The sequence below is a fragment of the Ceratotherium simum genome, chromosome 16, assembly GCF_057802395.1.
Source record: "Ceratotherium simum simum isolate JZ-2026a chromosome 16, ASM5780239v1, whole genome shotgun sequence".
In the NCBI taxonomy this organism is placed as follows: Eukaryota; Metazoa; Chordata; class Mammalia; order Perissodactyla; family Rhinocerotidae; genus Ceratotherium; species Ceratotherium simum.
The window spans coordinates 58,850,143-58,866,384 of NC_141915.1; the positions used below are offsets into that span (position 1 = coordinate 58,850,143).

Below are 16,242 nucleotides of genomic sequence, written 5' to 3' on the forward strand. Positions count from 1 at the left end.
AAGGAAGAAGACCATGAATTGCTGTCGAAGATGCAAGATGGGTACAGGGCTCTGCTTTTCTGTGTGTGTGTGTGTGTGTGTGTGTTGGAAAGGCTCCATAATGGAAAGGGAGACAGATGTATGTGCTGAATGAATGAAGGGGCCCCTGTCCTGTGCTCCTGCCTCTTCGCCAATTTAACAAAACCACGTTCACAGTCGTCTGCCCCAGTTTCTGCCACATCCCATGTAGGCCTCCATCACCCAGGCCTCGGTTCCCAAGGGGACAAAGCGACCCACCCCCACCTCCCACTCCCCCTCCTTCAGCTAGAGATCGGCAGCTCTGAACATCGGCTACAAGCACACGGAGAGCCAGGTTCTCTTTGATAATACTGTTTATTGTCCACTGACCGAGCGATCACTCAAGAATGATACAAAGCATCGGAGACATGCGCAGTCTGCTTGTCAACTTTCAACAACTCTCACGTGTTCCCAGCACAGGGAGGTCTCAGATGTCATATTCCAGCAAAAACACATTGCCCGAAAGTTAAAAAAAACAAAAAAAATCCAAATAAAAACAAAATCAACAAAGCTTTAAATTACGGCAGCAAGTCTGATATTTCTTAATACTTATCAAGCAAAGATTTGAAAATAACTACAATGTAAACTTTATTTTAAATATTTTGCTTGCATGAAGAGAGGGAGCAAAGAGCAGTTGAGAATATAACATAAATTAATGCCAAATGGAGAGCCTTCTTAAACTATATATATACTGCAATTATTTACCGTGAAGGTATTTGAGTGGCTGCTTCTGTCGGCTGCCACTGGGTGGTACTTCTTGATTTTTTTGTTTTTTCCTCCTCAGCATGGCTACAAGACCAATGTGTGTGGATTGAATATAAAGGCCATCTTTTAGAACCAACCTACTCAAAGATCCTTGACTTTGTAATAATTTGAACCAGAGAACAAAAGATGGGAGATGGAAAAGCAACAATATTCAAAGAACTGAAGAAAAGATCTGAAGGAATCCACCCTCATAGGCTAGCTACATGCCATGCTCTCCACTCTGGGTCAAATGCTTCCACGATGCAGAGACCTTAAAAAAAAAAAGTGCAAGTCTAACACCTACCAAGGGTAATAAAAGACACAGCACAGGAATGATTACAACCGATGTCAGAAACAAACCAAAACATTAAAAACGTCAGCAGAAACAGGAGTAAATGTTACATATGATAACACCGTACAGGAAGCAAATGGGGGTGGGGTGTTATATTGATTGGAGGGGTCTGGTGCTCTTGTATATACTGAAATCACATGGACTGGTCCATTATGACATCTTACGAGCTTTACAACACTGTACAGCATGAAAGTGCCCTTGGAGCAGGGGCTGGTTTCTGGATATTCTCCTAGTCTGCCCTAGAAAGGGAAGTCATCAAAATCTACGCTGACCAGGTCCCGGGCGGGCATGGGGCTGCGTGCCACTTGGGGGTCAGGAGTCTTACAGGTGCTTTGGGGTCACGAAAGAATAGAGCAGGCTTAGAAGATGGTGACTTTGGAAGCATTTTGCAGAAGGACCACTCGCAGGCTGACAGACTTCAGTTTCATTGTGTGTGTGTGTGTGTGCACATGTGCATATATGTATGTCTGCATAACGTGCGTGATGGAACAGTTTATCTTTACAACAAAGTAGGAAGAAAAAGGAGATTATCTTTACTGTTATTGAGAAATTTCTGCCTACATTAACCCCCATTTTACTGGCATCAGAAAACTATTTTTACGGAAAAGTTTCCCTATGAAGTTTATTAACTGAGAGATCTTTGTAATGTAAGAAAATAAAAGCAGAGGCTGGTATACCTGCAACTTGGGGAGAATTCATCTTTAGAAAAATGAGATGTCTCAAAGTTGGCCACAGTGTCTTGGAGGCCCAGAAAGAAATGCGAGTTTCACTGAAGCCACCTATCTCCCAAATTCATCTTTTCCCAGGTAGGACTACATGATACGCTTAGCTCGCCTCACTCGCGGAAATCCAGGTACAGCACAGTGCCTGACAGCCCTGGAGGGAGGCCATGCTAAACCTGCGGCACCTGCTCAGGTGGGGCTCCGAGGTGTGTTGGGGGACACAGTGGGACCCAGCTTCTGCTGTCCTCAGAATGTGCAAACAGAGAGCACAGCCAGCTCACGCCACTGCCACACACAACCCCGTGCAAAGCCAACCGTGCAACTCCATCCAGATGCCAGGGGCCAGAATGAGGAGGAAGCTCGAGTGATTTCAGAAGCTCAGGAATAAACAAGGGCAGCCAAGTGCCCCCCAAACGTCTGCCCTCAGGGCAGAATGTCATGGACTCCCCCCAATCTTTGGGGTGTGTGCGGGCAGGGTGGGAGGATGGGGCTAAAATGACTTGGCTAAAGCTGAAGCTTGTCACTCCCCATCTCTGCGTGGCCCCGGAGGGGGGCTCCCGCTGGAACTCTGCAAACTAATAGAATCGGGGCTCCTTCAAGAACAAGCCACCGGTCCAGGGCTGCTCCTGGACTTACAGGAGTCACAGGGGCTAGGAGTCCATGGTGGGCCCAAGGGAGATGAGGTGGGGGGGTGCACTTGCAAGGGGCAGGGACTGCACCCTGGGGCCAGAGGTGTGGAAGCTGCAGGAAACGAGGGACATGCCCCTCTCAAGATGAAAGGGACCTGGTAGGCCTGCTACACAGTCTTGCAACGACCCTCAAAAGTTTCTGCAAAATGCACATTTCCAGGCTCTGCTCTGACCAGGTCGGGGGGACCCCTAAGTGCTGCCTGCTCAGCGTCTGTGACAGTGTCAAGGCTGGGCCTGGGAGGGAAGCCTGTGTCCCCCATCCCCCACACCCCAGGTTTGAAGACTGAGATGCACAGTGCCCAGGCTGGTGGATGGAATGTGGGACCCACCTCCCCTCTAGACCCACAACCATGTTTAAAAGGAAAATGGGGGCGGGGAGGAGAATCACACTAATTTAGACCCACTTAGATGACTGTTTTATTCATGCTGTTTCCAGGAAGGGATGTCAGAGCTGGACCAGTCTAAACTCTTGGAGGCATTTCAGTTGGCCACAGGGGTCCTGTTGGCCTACTTATGGGTCCTCGATGTCGAGAAACTCCTGCTTGGGGGGGGCCGCTCCGCGGTACCACGCACAGGAGCCATCACTTCTCTTGATGCAGGCGAAGAACTTGGCCTGGTGCCCATTGATGTTCTTCTCCGTGACCCAGTCCATCCAGAGGCACTCGTCCGGAGAGGAGATGTAACATGGGATCATGGGGCAGCGTGTGATCTAGGAAGAGGGACACGGAGAGGAATGCAGTCAGAGACCGTGGCCGCTCATCTCCAGAACCTAGCAGTGCACCTGGCAAAGGCGTTCAAGGGCAGTGTATTGAATGAATGACTAGTAAGTCCAGCAGGGAGGGAGGGAGCTGGGCCTGAGTTGAACCTGCTCCCCATCAGTAGCCTTTCCTGAGTCCCACAGTCTCCAAACAGCAGCAGGCAGCCTGCCCCAGGAGGCTGGGGTCTGGGGGAAGCCTGTGCACACAACCTCTGTGTCCCCAGCTATTGCAAGGGAGCCTCTGCTGTGGGCCATCTGGTCTACCTTCTCTGAGCATGACAAAATGGCATCAGCTTAGCCCTGCCCTCCTGGGAGTATCATAACAACAATAAAGGATGTCAAATTTCCTGGAGATAGGTTCAAGTCAAATAAAAAGGCTGGTGTCTTGCTCTCAAGCATGCATGGGCTTTGTGGGGATCAACAAGCAGCATTTTGGTGAAGAAACCTGAGTCTACAAGAGGGTAAAAACCTTCACAGCCATGTAAAGAAAAAAGGAAGAACGTGCTTTTGATTTCACATGGGGCACAGAGGAGTTTGCTCAACATCCACGACATCTACGCATAGCTGTAGGTTGGAATTCATGTTCCAGTGAGCTTGGGGACAGGCTAGTGACACTCTATCAGGTCGGGCAGGAGGGCTGCACAAATAGTGCTGACAGGCACAGGCCAAACCCTGCAGCCTCACCACAGCGCCACGCTTGGCCCAGCATCACTTCTGGTGACACAGAGGGGCGTCTGGTCCCCAGCAGTGCTTCCTGTGCTAGGGCCAGAGGGAGGGGCAGTGGGGATGGGAGGGGGTTAGGAGACACCAGGATCCAAGCCAAGGAGCCGAGGAGGAGATCGCACCTTCTAGGGCTGCATGGAAATGTTAGCGCTTCCGTAACTGCTTGGCACCACCTCTGGGCCGCTTGTAAGAAGGGGGGCTGGTGTTTCAGGCGTTCTCGACATACAGACCCCACACTTACAAGGACCCGTGCATGGAAATGGCCAGAATGTTGGCAGAAGTGTAACACCTGGGACGTGCCGTCACAAGACACTCAAGTCCTTGCACTTGTACCTTTGTAGAAAAAGACTCATAGGACCATGTCCTCCCCACAAAATTCTTCCTCCTAGAAGGCTTCCCTTCTAGAAGCTACAGGCCACATAGCCCGATTCCCCTTACCTCCCAAGTATCCCTCAGCAGAGGTGGGCCTCAGGGATCTGCAGGGACCGGGGCCCAATGGCTCTGTCCCCAGCCAAATAGCCTCACTCCTGGGGAGGCCACATCTCCCCAGAGCCCTGTCCTAAGGACCCCGTGAACTGAGAGGCCCTGGAAAGCCCCGGATCAAACCCCGGCTGTCCACGTGGAGGCAGCAGTGATGAGGTGAAGCCCTGAAGGAGGTGGCACGGGCTTACCTTGCACTCACAGCCCATCTGGTACCTGTGGTTCAGGCTCTTCTTCTGGGTGGTGCTCAGAGTATCCCAGGGCACGATGAAGTCACAGAGGGTGATGTGCATCTTACCATTCCCCTCGGCCTTTCCTGAGTAGAGACAGGGATCACAGGCTCAGGGGCAGTTACGGGTCCTCCTCCTTCTGCCCACCTCCCGCATCTGGATGTGGGTCGGGCGTGTGGAGATTTAGTTCTAACACCACCATATATTGTGGGCTGAGCTGTGTCCCCTCCACAATTCACATGTTGACGCCCTGACCCCCAGCACTCAGGATGTGACTGTACAGTCATGTGCCATAGAATGACATTTTGGCCAAGGACACACTGCATATGACGGTGGTCCTACAAGATTAGTACCATAGAGCCTAGGTGTGTAGCAGGCTGTGCCATCTAGGTGTGTGTAAGTATACTCTGTGACATTTGCACAATGACAACATTGCCTAACGACGCATTTCTCAGCCCGTCATTAAGCGATGCACGACTGTATTAGGAGACAGGGTCTTTAAAGAGGTGATTAAGTTAAAATGAGGTTGTTAGGGTGGGCCCTGATCCAACAGGACTGGTGTCCTAATAAGAGGAGATCAGGACACAGACACACACAGAGGAAAGACCACGTGAGGACACAGGGGCAAGACAGCCATCTGCAAGCTGAGAAGAGAGGCTTCAGGAAAACCAGCCCTGCTGATGACACCTTGATCTGCGACTTCCAACCTCCAGAACTGTGAGGAAATAAACTTCTGTTGTTAAAGCCCCTCAGCCTGTGGTATTTTGTTATAGCAGCCTGAGCTAATACACCGTGGATTGTTTATTCTGAGTGTAAAAACAACGCATGCAGGAAAGAATAGACAAAAAACCTCCCTGTTTTCGTTACCTAGAGCTAATGTTTTGATGCATTTCCTTCCAATATTCTTTTATGCACGTGTATTTGCACACAAAAGATCATGTGGTATGTAGATTATATTGTTTCCTGTTGTATTTTTCACCAAATATTTATTCACAGGCATTTCCTCCATTTGATGTTGAACTTGTAATTCTGATTTTCCCATTATGAAGAGCAAAAACCTGGAATTTTATAAATTTGGAGATGTGCCCTGAAGTCCTTTCCTTGGGGACGATGAGGCGCTGTTTGTCTCTCGTACTGTAGGCTCCTGACTCAGCTGCCTGCCTTCCTTTGCTGAAGAGCTCACATTGGTGACAGGCTTGGCGCTAGCCAAGCAGGAGAGAAAGACAAACGTGTGTATTCTGGTGAATGACAGAACCTAACGAGGGCTGGGGAGGTCAGCGCAAGTCTCATTCCTTCTGCCACAATGGCACCTTGTCAAGAGAGACAAATGCCCAGTGATGAGCCCTGGAGCCTGGCAGAGAGTGACAGGCGATTCCCCAAGAGGCAGACAGGAGCCTCGGGCTGCACCTGGAGCACCTCCACTGGACAAAGCTCCAGTCTATCCAACTCGATGATCTCGGGCACAGCGCTGGCTGTGGAGAATTCACTGATGGAAACGTAGCTCCGTGAAATAATAATGCAGCCTGGTGACTCATCCTCGTCATGAATAAATGAATCTGCCATCTATGGCCAGGGGAATCGGCTTGCCTGAGGCTGTGAGCAGGCACAAGTGATGCCCTTTGTGCTGGGCAGGTTGCGGGAAGCACTCCCTGGACGTGAATTCTTGTTCTCTTACTCCTGTTCTGATCGCTCCTCTCACCTCCGGGAGCTCTGTGTGTCCTTATACCTGTTTGGACTTGTATAACACTCCAGGTGAAGAAAAGGATCAAGGAGCAGGATCACTACCGTAGCATTTATTCTGAATCCTAATAACTAAAACAGATAAGTGTTCAGGTAGCCTTAAACACTTCAAAAATAGATATCTGACTTTTTTTTCTAGTCCTGTAGCCATTTCCTGTGTGTTCACAGGAGCTAAGGAAGGAGCATAATTGACAGATGGCAAGTAACTCATTCCTCTATCCTGGTTTCTGCTGGCATTAACCACCCTGTACAGGTGGACCGCAGCCCCTCCCCTGCTCAGCTGGTCACGCACCACAGACAGGCGGAGCGCCTGCCAGTTGCGCCCTCCAAATTGTATGGCGAAGTCCACTGTATCACTTCACTGGCATCAACGTCGTGCTGTATGCTGCTCTTTGCCTTTCTTATGAACCTTGATCCTGAACCAGATCAGAAGCAGGAAGGGTAAGGGCTGTGTCTTAATCCTTTTTTTATCTACAGTTCCCTGCACATAGTAATTGCCTGACATTGGTATTTGTTCTAACAATTTGCTTCATTACCTGTCTTTTTCTGCTGTCTTCCCCTTTGACCTTGTCACCACCCAATTCAAGTTTCCGCAGAGAGTAGGCAAAGGCAGGATGTAGAGATGAAATGCAAATTGCATCTTTTCAACGGCCCTAGTAACTGGGCTAACGTGAACCCTGGACGTCATGTATAAGCGGTGCAGCATCTCAGAATGTTGAAAGGAGACCCTGTTCAGTAGCAATAATCAGGACTTGGTTGGGCATGCATGACGTGAGCATCTCTTACAACATTCTACTTATGCCTGCCTTGGAAAAAAGCAGTCTTTCTTGAAAAACAGGAATTAATTAAAATTTGTAACTGAGGGTTGGGTGTTTATTTTTCCTTTTAGAGGAAAGGACTGTAGAAGAAAATTACAGGGCCAATTCTCTAAGAGCTCCCGAACATGAGCGTCTCATAGTGCCCAGCTCGACATGTGACGCTGAGTCATCCACCCGAGAGGAGGTGGGCTGCCTCGGGCCGTGTGGTCACTCATGGGGCCGCAGCCGATGCTGCCTGAGTGGTTTCCTGTGCCCCGTGATTCTGGTTAGCCCGTCCTGGCTCCAGAGAACAAGATCTACATTCTGTGCTTCAGGAAGTAAACACCAGATTTGTTCCGGAGCAGGCTCAGTGAGCCTGGGGAAAGAAGTTGGATTAGCGAGGTTCCTCTGTACCGCCTGGCATGAGTCAGCCACCGCTGGAAGTGCCTTTTATCGATCTCATGCTCCATGGCCAGTTAGGAAACTAAAACGTGCCCCATGCCACTTGCTTGCTTCCAATATCTAATGTGAAGGAGGCTAAGACGGCAGGCACAGTTACCAAGTGCATGTCCCTTCAACGTCTTTAATTTTTATTACATGTGGAGCTACGGCTTGGCTGGTTTCAGCTGTGGTGAGCTGACAAATGTGCGTCCTGTATACTTGTCTTCTCATTCAGACTGGGGACAATTTAGTGGGCCTGCGTGGAGGAACAGCACAGGACACACACGTGTCATGTGTTAAATAACCTTTGATGGCAAATATGAACGACTGAGCTTCTGCCCGAGAGAAAACATCAGCGTCAACAGAGAGTCACGGAGAGTATTCGGCTTTCTGCGTTTGACCCACAGGGCTTCATGTGGACACAGGAGCCTCTCTCTTTCAGGGGCTGAGCAAAATAGATTCTCCTGCCACGTCCCCCAAAAGAAAGAAAACAAAGCAACCACCAGCAAAATAATCAAAGTCGTGGTGCAGCCTCCGCCCGTGGCTCTTGCTCTGGGCCAACGCCTTCTAAACAGCCCTGTGGTCCCCTCAGGCTCTTCTGGGCAAGTGTGACAGGGACAGAACTGGAGCCACGCCGGGGCTCCTGCTAGACCTGCCCGCCTCCTGGGCTGTCTTGCCCCAGGACCCACTAAAGGGCACTGTGACCTGGACTGTCCACCTCAGGGAATAGAGAGCAGTGCCAAGGTCCTCAGGCTATCAGGGCAAGAGGCAGGTCTGACTGACCATTACGTGGCCCCAGAAGCGAAAGTAACGTCCAGAGAGTCCCTTCGCAAGGGAGGTGACTAACCTCAGCTGCTGGGCACAGCCCTCCTGAGGGTGTGCTGACCTGCTGCATGCTGTCTCTGCAACAAAAGGTCTCAGACTTGACCTCAGACTTGACTTGGACCAGGAAAGTTCCAGTTAGACACTGGTTCTCAGTCATAGCTGCACACTGGACTCTCCTGTGGAGCTTTAAAAATGCTGATGCCTGGGTCCTACCCCCAAAGTCTGCTTGAATTGGTCTGGGGTGCCGCCTGGGCATCAGGATTTTTACAAACTCCCCGTGGAATTCCAATGAGCAGTGCAGGTGGAGGACCACCGGGTTAGACGCTGGGGCAGGGAGACTTCTAAAACCTGGACAAAATGAAGCAGCAGAATGTCATGGACCCAGGAGTCAGGAAGACCAGGGTCCAAATTCTGGCTGCACCCCTCCCTGGCAGGGTGACCCAGGCAGAGGTGTGCTGAGAAACGTCTAACAGCCGGCTTTCCTGGGAGGAAAAGCTCCAGTGTGTGCATTTGCGATTTCTATGGTGTAAATACTCCCACGCTGTCTGATTTCAGGCTACTAACATGTCAACCAAAATTTAACAACTGGCTTGTGAAAGTGCATTCAGGCACACACCACCAGACCTCGGGCACACTGCTCCATCTCTGTTCCTCAGTTTTCCTCATCAGTAACATGGGGGTCACAACAGCACCTTCGTCACTGGGGGCTGCGAGGATTAAATGGAGAACGTCAGCACCGGGACAAGGGCACTCCATTTCTGTTAACAGGGAGACGCCGAGGCTGGTTGTAGAAGCCTTGAAGACAGAGCGAGTCCCAGTTTGGACAAGGATTCAGCTGTGTGTGTCTGGAAACAGGTGCCGGCCCAGACCAAGGTCACTTTACCACCCAGGAGCCCACTGGTGATGGGAACCCAGCCCTCCCTCCTTAATAAGCGCTTCTGCAGCTCTGCAGTTTGGCCAGACAGCCGCTAGAGGGCGGTGTGAGGAGCCTGAGCAGAGGGCCGAGGCTCTCTTTTTTTTTTTTAAAGATAACTTTTTTTAATTGATGTCTTAACAGTTTATAACATTGTGAAATTTTTATTGTACATTATTGTTTGTCAGTCCCCATATAAATGGCCTCCCTTCACCCCTTGTGCCCACCCCTCAACCCCCTAGCCCCTGGTAACCACCATACAGTTTTCTCTGTCTGTGTGTTGGTTTATATTCCACATATGAGTGAAATCATGTGGTGTTTGTCTTTCTCTCTCTGGCTTATTTCACTTAACATAATACCCTCCATGTCCATCCATGTTGTTGCAAATGGGATGATTTTCTTTTTTTATGGCTGAGTAATATTCCATTGTGTATATACACCACATCTTCTTTATCCAGTCATCAGTTGAGGGACACTTGGGTTGCTTCCACTTCTTGGCTATAGTGGATAATGCTGCAATGAACATAGGGGTGCATAAGCCTCTTTGGATTGTTGATTTCAGGTTCGTTGGATAGATTCCCAGTAGTGCGAGAGCTGGATCATAAGGTATTTCTATTTTTAATTTTTTGAGGAATCTCCATACTGTTTTCCATAGAGGCTGCGCCTGTTTGCATTCCCACCAGCAGTGAATGAGGGTTCCCGTTTCTCCACAGCCTCTCCAGCATTTATTGTTTTGTGTCTTGGTGATTATAGCCATTCTAACAGGCGTAAGGCGATATCTTAGTGTATTTTTTTTTTAGTTTTTTTATCTTATTTTTTATTTTGTGAGGGAGATCAGCCCTGAGCTAACATCCGTGCTAATCCTCCTCTCTTTGCTGAGGAAGACCGGCTCTGAGCTAACATCTATTGCCAATCCTCCTCCTTTTTTTCCTTCCCCAAAGCCCCAGTGGATAGTTGTATGTCATAGTTGCACATCCTTCTAGCTGCTGTATGTGGGACGCGGCCTCAGCATGGCCGGAGAAGCAGTGCATCGGTGCGCACCCGGCATCCAAACCCGGGCCACCAGTAGCGGAGCGCGTGCACTTAACCGCTAAGCCACTGGGCCGGCCCCTTAGTGTAGTTTTGATTTGCATTTCCCTGATGATTAGCGATGTTGAACATCGTTTCATGTGCCTGTTGGCCATCTGTATATCTTCTTTGGAGAAGTGTCTGTTCATTTCATCTGCCCATTTTTTTTTTTTTTTTTAAAGATTTTATTTATTTTATTTTTCCCCCCAAAGCCCCAGTGGATAGTTGTGTGTCGTAGCTGCACATCCTTCTAGTTGCTGTATGTGGGACTCGGCCTCAGGATGAACGGAGAAGTGGTGCCTCGATGCGCACCCGGGATCCGAACCCGGGCCACCAGCATCGCAGCGCACGCACTTAACCACCAAGCCACAGGGCCGGCCCTCCTCTGCCCATTTTTTGATCGGGTTGCTTTTTTGGTTGTTCAGATGTGTGAGTTCTTTATATATTATAGAGATTAACCCCTTGTGGGACACACGGTTTGCAAATATTTTCTCCCAGCTGGTGTGTTGTCTATTCATTTTGATCCTGGTTTCATTTGCCTCGTAGAAGCTCTTGAATCTGATGAAGTCCCACTTGTTTCTTTTTTCTTTAGTTTCCCTTGTCTGAGTAGACAGGGAATTCGAGAAGATTCCTTCATGACCAACGTCAAATAGCGTATTGCCAAGGCTCTCATTTTAACGGGCGGTGCCTCATGGACCAGCATAAAAAGAGGATGCAGAAAGCTGGAAAGCTGGAAGTCGTCGATTTGTCAGGGTAACAGGTTCCCTGCACCATGGGAGGTTTTGTTTCCTTTCTCTTCTCTCCAGATTTTTCTGATCATAAAAGTAATAGATGTCATAATTTGTATAATTTAGCAAATATAGGAAAGTAAGAAAAAAGAGACATAACCAGCGCTAACATGCCGGCAAGTTTCCTTCCACACTTCCATGCACACACTAAAGTGGGCCTCCAGCCCCTCACCGGCGCCTGCACCACCGGCCATGCACCACGCGCCCTCCACCTTTGCCGTCTCTGGTGTTACTGTGATGGCGCAGTCAGGCTGTAAGTCCTCTGCATCGTGGATGTTGTCTCCTTACCCCTCTCTCCAGTTGATTTTATCTTCCTTATTGTCAAAATGGTAGATATTGCAAATGTAAAATGGTGTGGCTGCTTTGGAAAACAGTCTGGTAGTTCCTCCAATGATTAAACATAGTGTCACCATATGTCTGGCAATTCTACTCCCGGGTGGCTACCCAAGAGAAACGAAAACACACGCTGACGCAACAACGCAGACACAGCTTTCACAGCAGCATTATTCACAACAGCAAAAGGTAGAAACAACCCCAGTGTCCGTGACACGATGAATGGGTACACAAGATGTAGTCTATCGATTCAACAGATTACCATTTGCCATAAAAAGAGCAAAGTTCTGACATGTGCTACCACAGGATGAACTTGAAAAACATTATGCTGAGTGAAGAGGCCAGACACAAAGGGCCACATGTTATATGCTTCCATTAATATCAAAGTCTGGAGTAGGAAAACCTATAGAGTCAGAAAGTAGATCAGCGGTTGCTGGGAGCTGTGGGTGGGGGGAGAAGTGGGGTCAGGAAGGTGCTAGCTAAAGGGTCTAGGGTTTCTTTTTGGCTGTGGTGATGGCTGCACATCCCTATGAAGATACCAAAACCACTGAATTATACACTTTAAATGGGTGAATTGTACGCTGCGTGAATTATATCTCAATAAAACTGTTAAAAAATAATAGATGTTCATAACAAAACATTTAGGAAGTTCAGAAGTGCCCATAAAAGAAAAAAATCTCCCATCACCCCCAAGGAGAGGGACACAAGTCCTGATGTAGCAACACAGAAGCCAGGGAAGCAGATGCTGGGGTTGAGCGTCTTGAGGAAGGGAGGGAGGGATTCCCCAACGGGAGATTACAGGAGCCTCCTCCGACCCACCCACTCCGTTGCGTCTCCCTCCCTGTGACGACCTCCCATGCACAGCCAAGGCCAGCGCCTTCTCCTGCCACTGTGTCTCCTGGACCCTCACACCTGCTCGGGGCTCTTCTTCTTTGTACCTCTCCTGAGCATTCACTCAGTATTCACCTCTCCCTGAACACAAAACCTATCTTATTTTCTCTAATTTCTTCTCCTGCCCCCCTACCGCACTGTGCGAATGTGTGCGGCTTCTTGAGAGCAGGACTCCAGGGCTTGGCACCTAACGGGCACTCGCTAAATATGTGTTGATTTTGAAGATTCTCAAGGGAAGGGAAGAAAAGGTACAAATAACCTAAACGGAAGAAAATACCCCAAATCATGGAGATTTGGATTCAGAATTTATTTTCATGATTAAATTTGGATTGTGGAACAAAATATAATGTCAGTCTAGTGGAGCTGTCCTTCCTATCTCTTCTTTTTTCTTAAGTTAGGAAGAGGGCAGTAATGTTCCTTAACTGACCGAGACAGCACAGGCCAGTCCCGTGGCCGCCAGCCACATGTAGCTGCTTACATTTACATCCATTGATTAGAGCTCCCGTCCTCAGTTGCACCGGCCACATCTCGACTGCTTGGTAGCCACATGTGGCAGGCGGCTGCCACACTGGACAGCACAGATGAGAGCATTTCTATCATCGCTGCAAGTTCTATGAGACTAGTGAGTCTCAACTGGGGGCAGTTCTGCCCTCCAGGGGACATGTGGTGATGTGTGGAGACCCCACAACTGGGGGGAGGATGTTATGGCGATTAGTGGGTCGAGGCCAGGGATGTGGTTCAATATCCCTGAATGCAGAGGACAGCCCCCACCACCAAGCATGATCTGGTCCCAAGTGTCAGTAGTGCTGAGGTTGAGAAACCCTGCTCTGGACTCCTGGGGTGCAGCTTAGCTTGGCAGGCAGAGGAGGGAGGAGACAGAAGTAAAGGGAAATAGTTTATTTAAGAATGAAGCATTCAAAAAGCAACGCAACAATAAACAAAAGGTGCTCTATCCACACAATGCAATGTTAGTCAGCCTTTAAAAGAAGGGAAATTGTGACACCTCCTACAACATGGATGAACCCTGAGGACAGTATGCTAAATGAAATCAGCCAGCCACAAAAGGACAAATACTGTGTGATTCCACTTAGATGAGGTTCCTAGAGTGGTCAATTCCATAGAGACAGAAAGTAGGATGGCGGTTTCCAGGGGTTGGGGGAGGAATATGGGGAGTTAGTGTTTAACGAGGACAGAGTTTCAGTTTGGGAAGATGCACGAGTTCTGGAGGCGGATGGTGGTGATGGTTGTGCAATAAGAATGTGCTCAATGCCACTGAACTGTACTCTTAAAAATGGTTAAAACTTTATGTTATATATATTTTACCTTAATAATTAAGGGAGAGATGATGAACAAAGAAAGGAGCCGGGTGAGTAGCGTGCATAATAATATCAACAGATTTACAACAAGGTTTCAACTCTCCTTCCCGCCTCCTGCCCAGCCTTGAGCGTTCCCAGCATCCTGCCCTCTCCTCCCTTTCAAGAACAAAAGGCAAAAATTTTCACCTCTTTGTATCCACCTGACCTCAAATTTCCCATGAATACTGGCTTACTTTGTTTCCTCCCATCAGGTCACAGTGGTTCCATTGTTCTAACCAGGAAGAGTGTCACCAACAGGTAGGTGACAATTCACTAGGAATTCTCGGCCAGGAGAAGGCAGAGAAGCCCTAGACTCCCAGCAGCACCCTTGTGGCGTCAGGGCCCTGCTCCGCCTCCCACCCCAGAGCCGGAGACAGACCCGGACAGATTCCCAGAATGTTCCACGCCCACGCCCAAAGACACACCTGCGATGAGGTACTCCTTCTTCCCTCCAACATCCAGTGAGACCCCGCACACGGCCGAGGAGGGGGCCGTGTAGATAAACTCGATGTCTTTGTCAGGTCCTTTGAACATCTGGCAAGACAAAGATGAAGAAACATAAGTGGAGATGGGCTGCACAGCCACGGATTCTGTTCCCACTCAGAACACCCCAGGACAGCCCAACCTACACCGTGGCACTGCCAGCACAGGACAGGGGGACAGAAATGTAGCAATGAGACAGATGAGAAGATGACCATTCCTACTGCAAAGTCCTTCTCTGGAGGTATTCATCGCTTAGTGTGGCAGCTGTCAGCAGGCTGGACACAACGTTGTCACCTGGAGGGAACTGTCTCGGACAACATCTGCTCTCCCTACTGCCAACGAGCTCATTTCAGAATCTCTGGGGAGGGACCTGTATATCGCCAGGTCATTCTGACCCATCGTGGAGGACCACCACCTCTGTACATTTCCAGGAATTTTGATCAAGCATTGGCTACTTGACAGGGACCAGGGCAGAGGCACCCCTGCAATTAGGAGGTAGCTCCATGGGCAAGTGGGGTTTGCCTTCTCAACTTCTGATTTACTTACAGCCTTCCGGGAACACACCTGCTGCCCAGGTGAAGGGATGTGTTGTTCCAGCGCCCTGGCAGGAAGTGAGAAAGCTGCAGCCCGGGAGTGCCTGCTGCCCCAGTGGGGATGGGAGTGTAGACTGAGAACAGCCCTCCAGCCCAGTTTTGGGGGCAGGGGAGAGTGGGAAGGGGAAAGCCCACACATGCTCCAGGACCACATGACAAGGAGCTTGAGCGGGGGGTGTGAACGTAGACACCTTCGGGCTCTGCCATCCTACATGAGCCTCACAGGACTCTTGCAGTGGCTAAACCAAGGTTAATGGTGTTGCAGTTTTTTTTTTGGAATTTCAATAAACAAACCCAAATGGAATGGGGTCATCTGCAATGTCACGATGCACCAGCTTCCTAAAAGCTACACTCCCACCCATACCAAGACAGGTCGCGCTGATGGCGACAACGTGCTGGGTTAAGTGACTTCTTACACCAGAGGGCTAAAAGTGCTTGCTTGGTGTTAACACCGGCCTTTTCCAGACCCCTTAATGAGGTCGTGAGAACAGAGAGATTGTCTGCCCCACTTCACAGAGACTTAGGCACTGAGAGGCTGGGTCAGCTCCTTACATGACACAGATGCAATGAATAAGCATTTCATTGACCTTCTGATAACATTTATCTTCCACTACTTTTTTCTTTCGTAACAAAATGAAATACAGATGGCTACAACTACCACCGTGTGACAAGGCTGTCCCTCCAGCCAGAGCCTAGAATCTTCTCTCTTGTAGACCAAGTTAGTATTGTCAACAACTTTCTGCCAGCGCTGGTCCTGTCCTTCCAACCTCCCCCGTGTCCTTCCTTCCTCTGTCTCCCTCTCAAACATGGGCTCCTTGCCACACGCCCTTGAACAGGAACAACCTTCTGAACAAACTAACACCCCACCACCTCTCCTCGGTCTGCAGTCCCTGACGTCTGCCCGTCCCTCTCCCACTTGGCGAATCATCTTCTCCGGCACCGGCCAGGCTGCCATCTCCATTTCTTTCCTCGCTCCCCTATTCCAGAAAGTGGCCCCCAACCACGCCTCTTCACAGCATCCTCCTTTCCCCAAGTCCCTCTTCCTCGTAGAATTTAAAGCTAACCGGCCAAGACTAAACCCCACACCACTGTTTGGGGGAATTAGGGCTCCCAGAGGGAACAACCAAGTTCTTGGTGCCTTTGAACCTCACAACAGCTCAGCCACCGACAGGTGCTCACGGAATATTCCATAGAAGCTATGGTGAACTTGGTAACTTAACGCTGAGGCTATGCCACCAATTTATTATCCATTGAAAGGAAG

At 49.5% G+C, this 16,242-nt stretch overlaps 1 protein-coding gene across 1 annotated transcript in view; it reads right to left on the reverse strand.

Moving 5' to 3' along the window:
- Nucleotides 1-353: 353 nt before the first annotated feature.
- TIMP2 (TIMP metallopeptidase inhibitor 2) overlaps nt 354-16,242 on the reverse strand; it is a 51,379-nt gene continuing 35,490 nt past the window's right edge. Inside the window, exons 3-5 of the mRNA XM_004432830.3 lie at nt 14,331-14,439; nt 4,716-4,840; nt 354-3,273 (exon numbers count right to left, since the gene is read on the reverse strand). Of these exons, the coding sequence (XP_004432887.1) occupies nt 3,076-3,273; nt 4,716-4,840; nt 14,331-14,439 (432 nt within the window). The 3' untranslated portion in view covers nt 354-3,075. The remainder of the gene's footprint in view (nt 3,274-4,715; nt 4,841-14,330; nt 14,440-16,242) is intronic.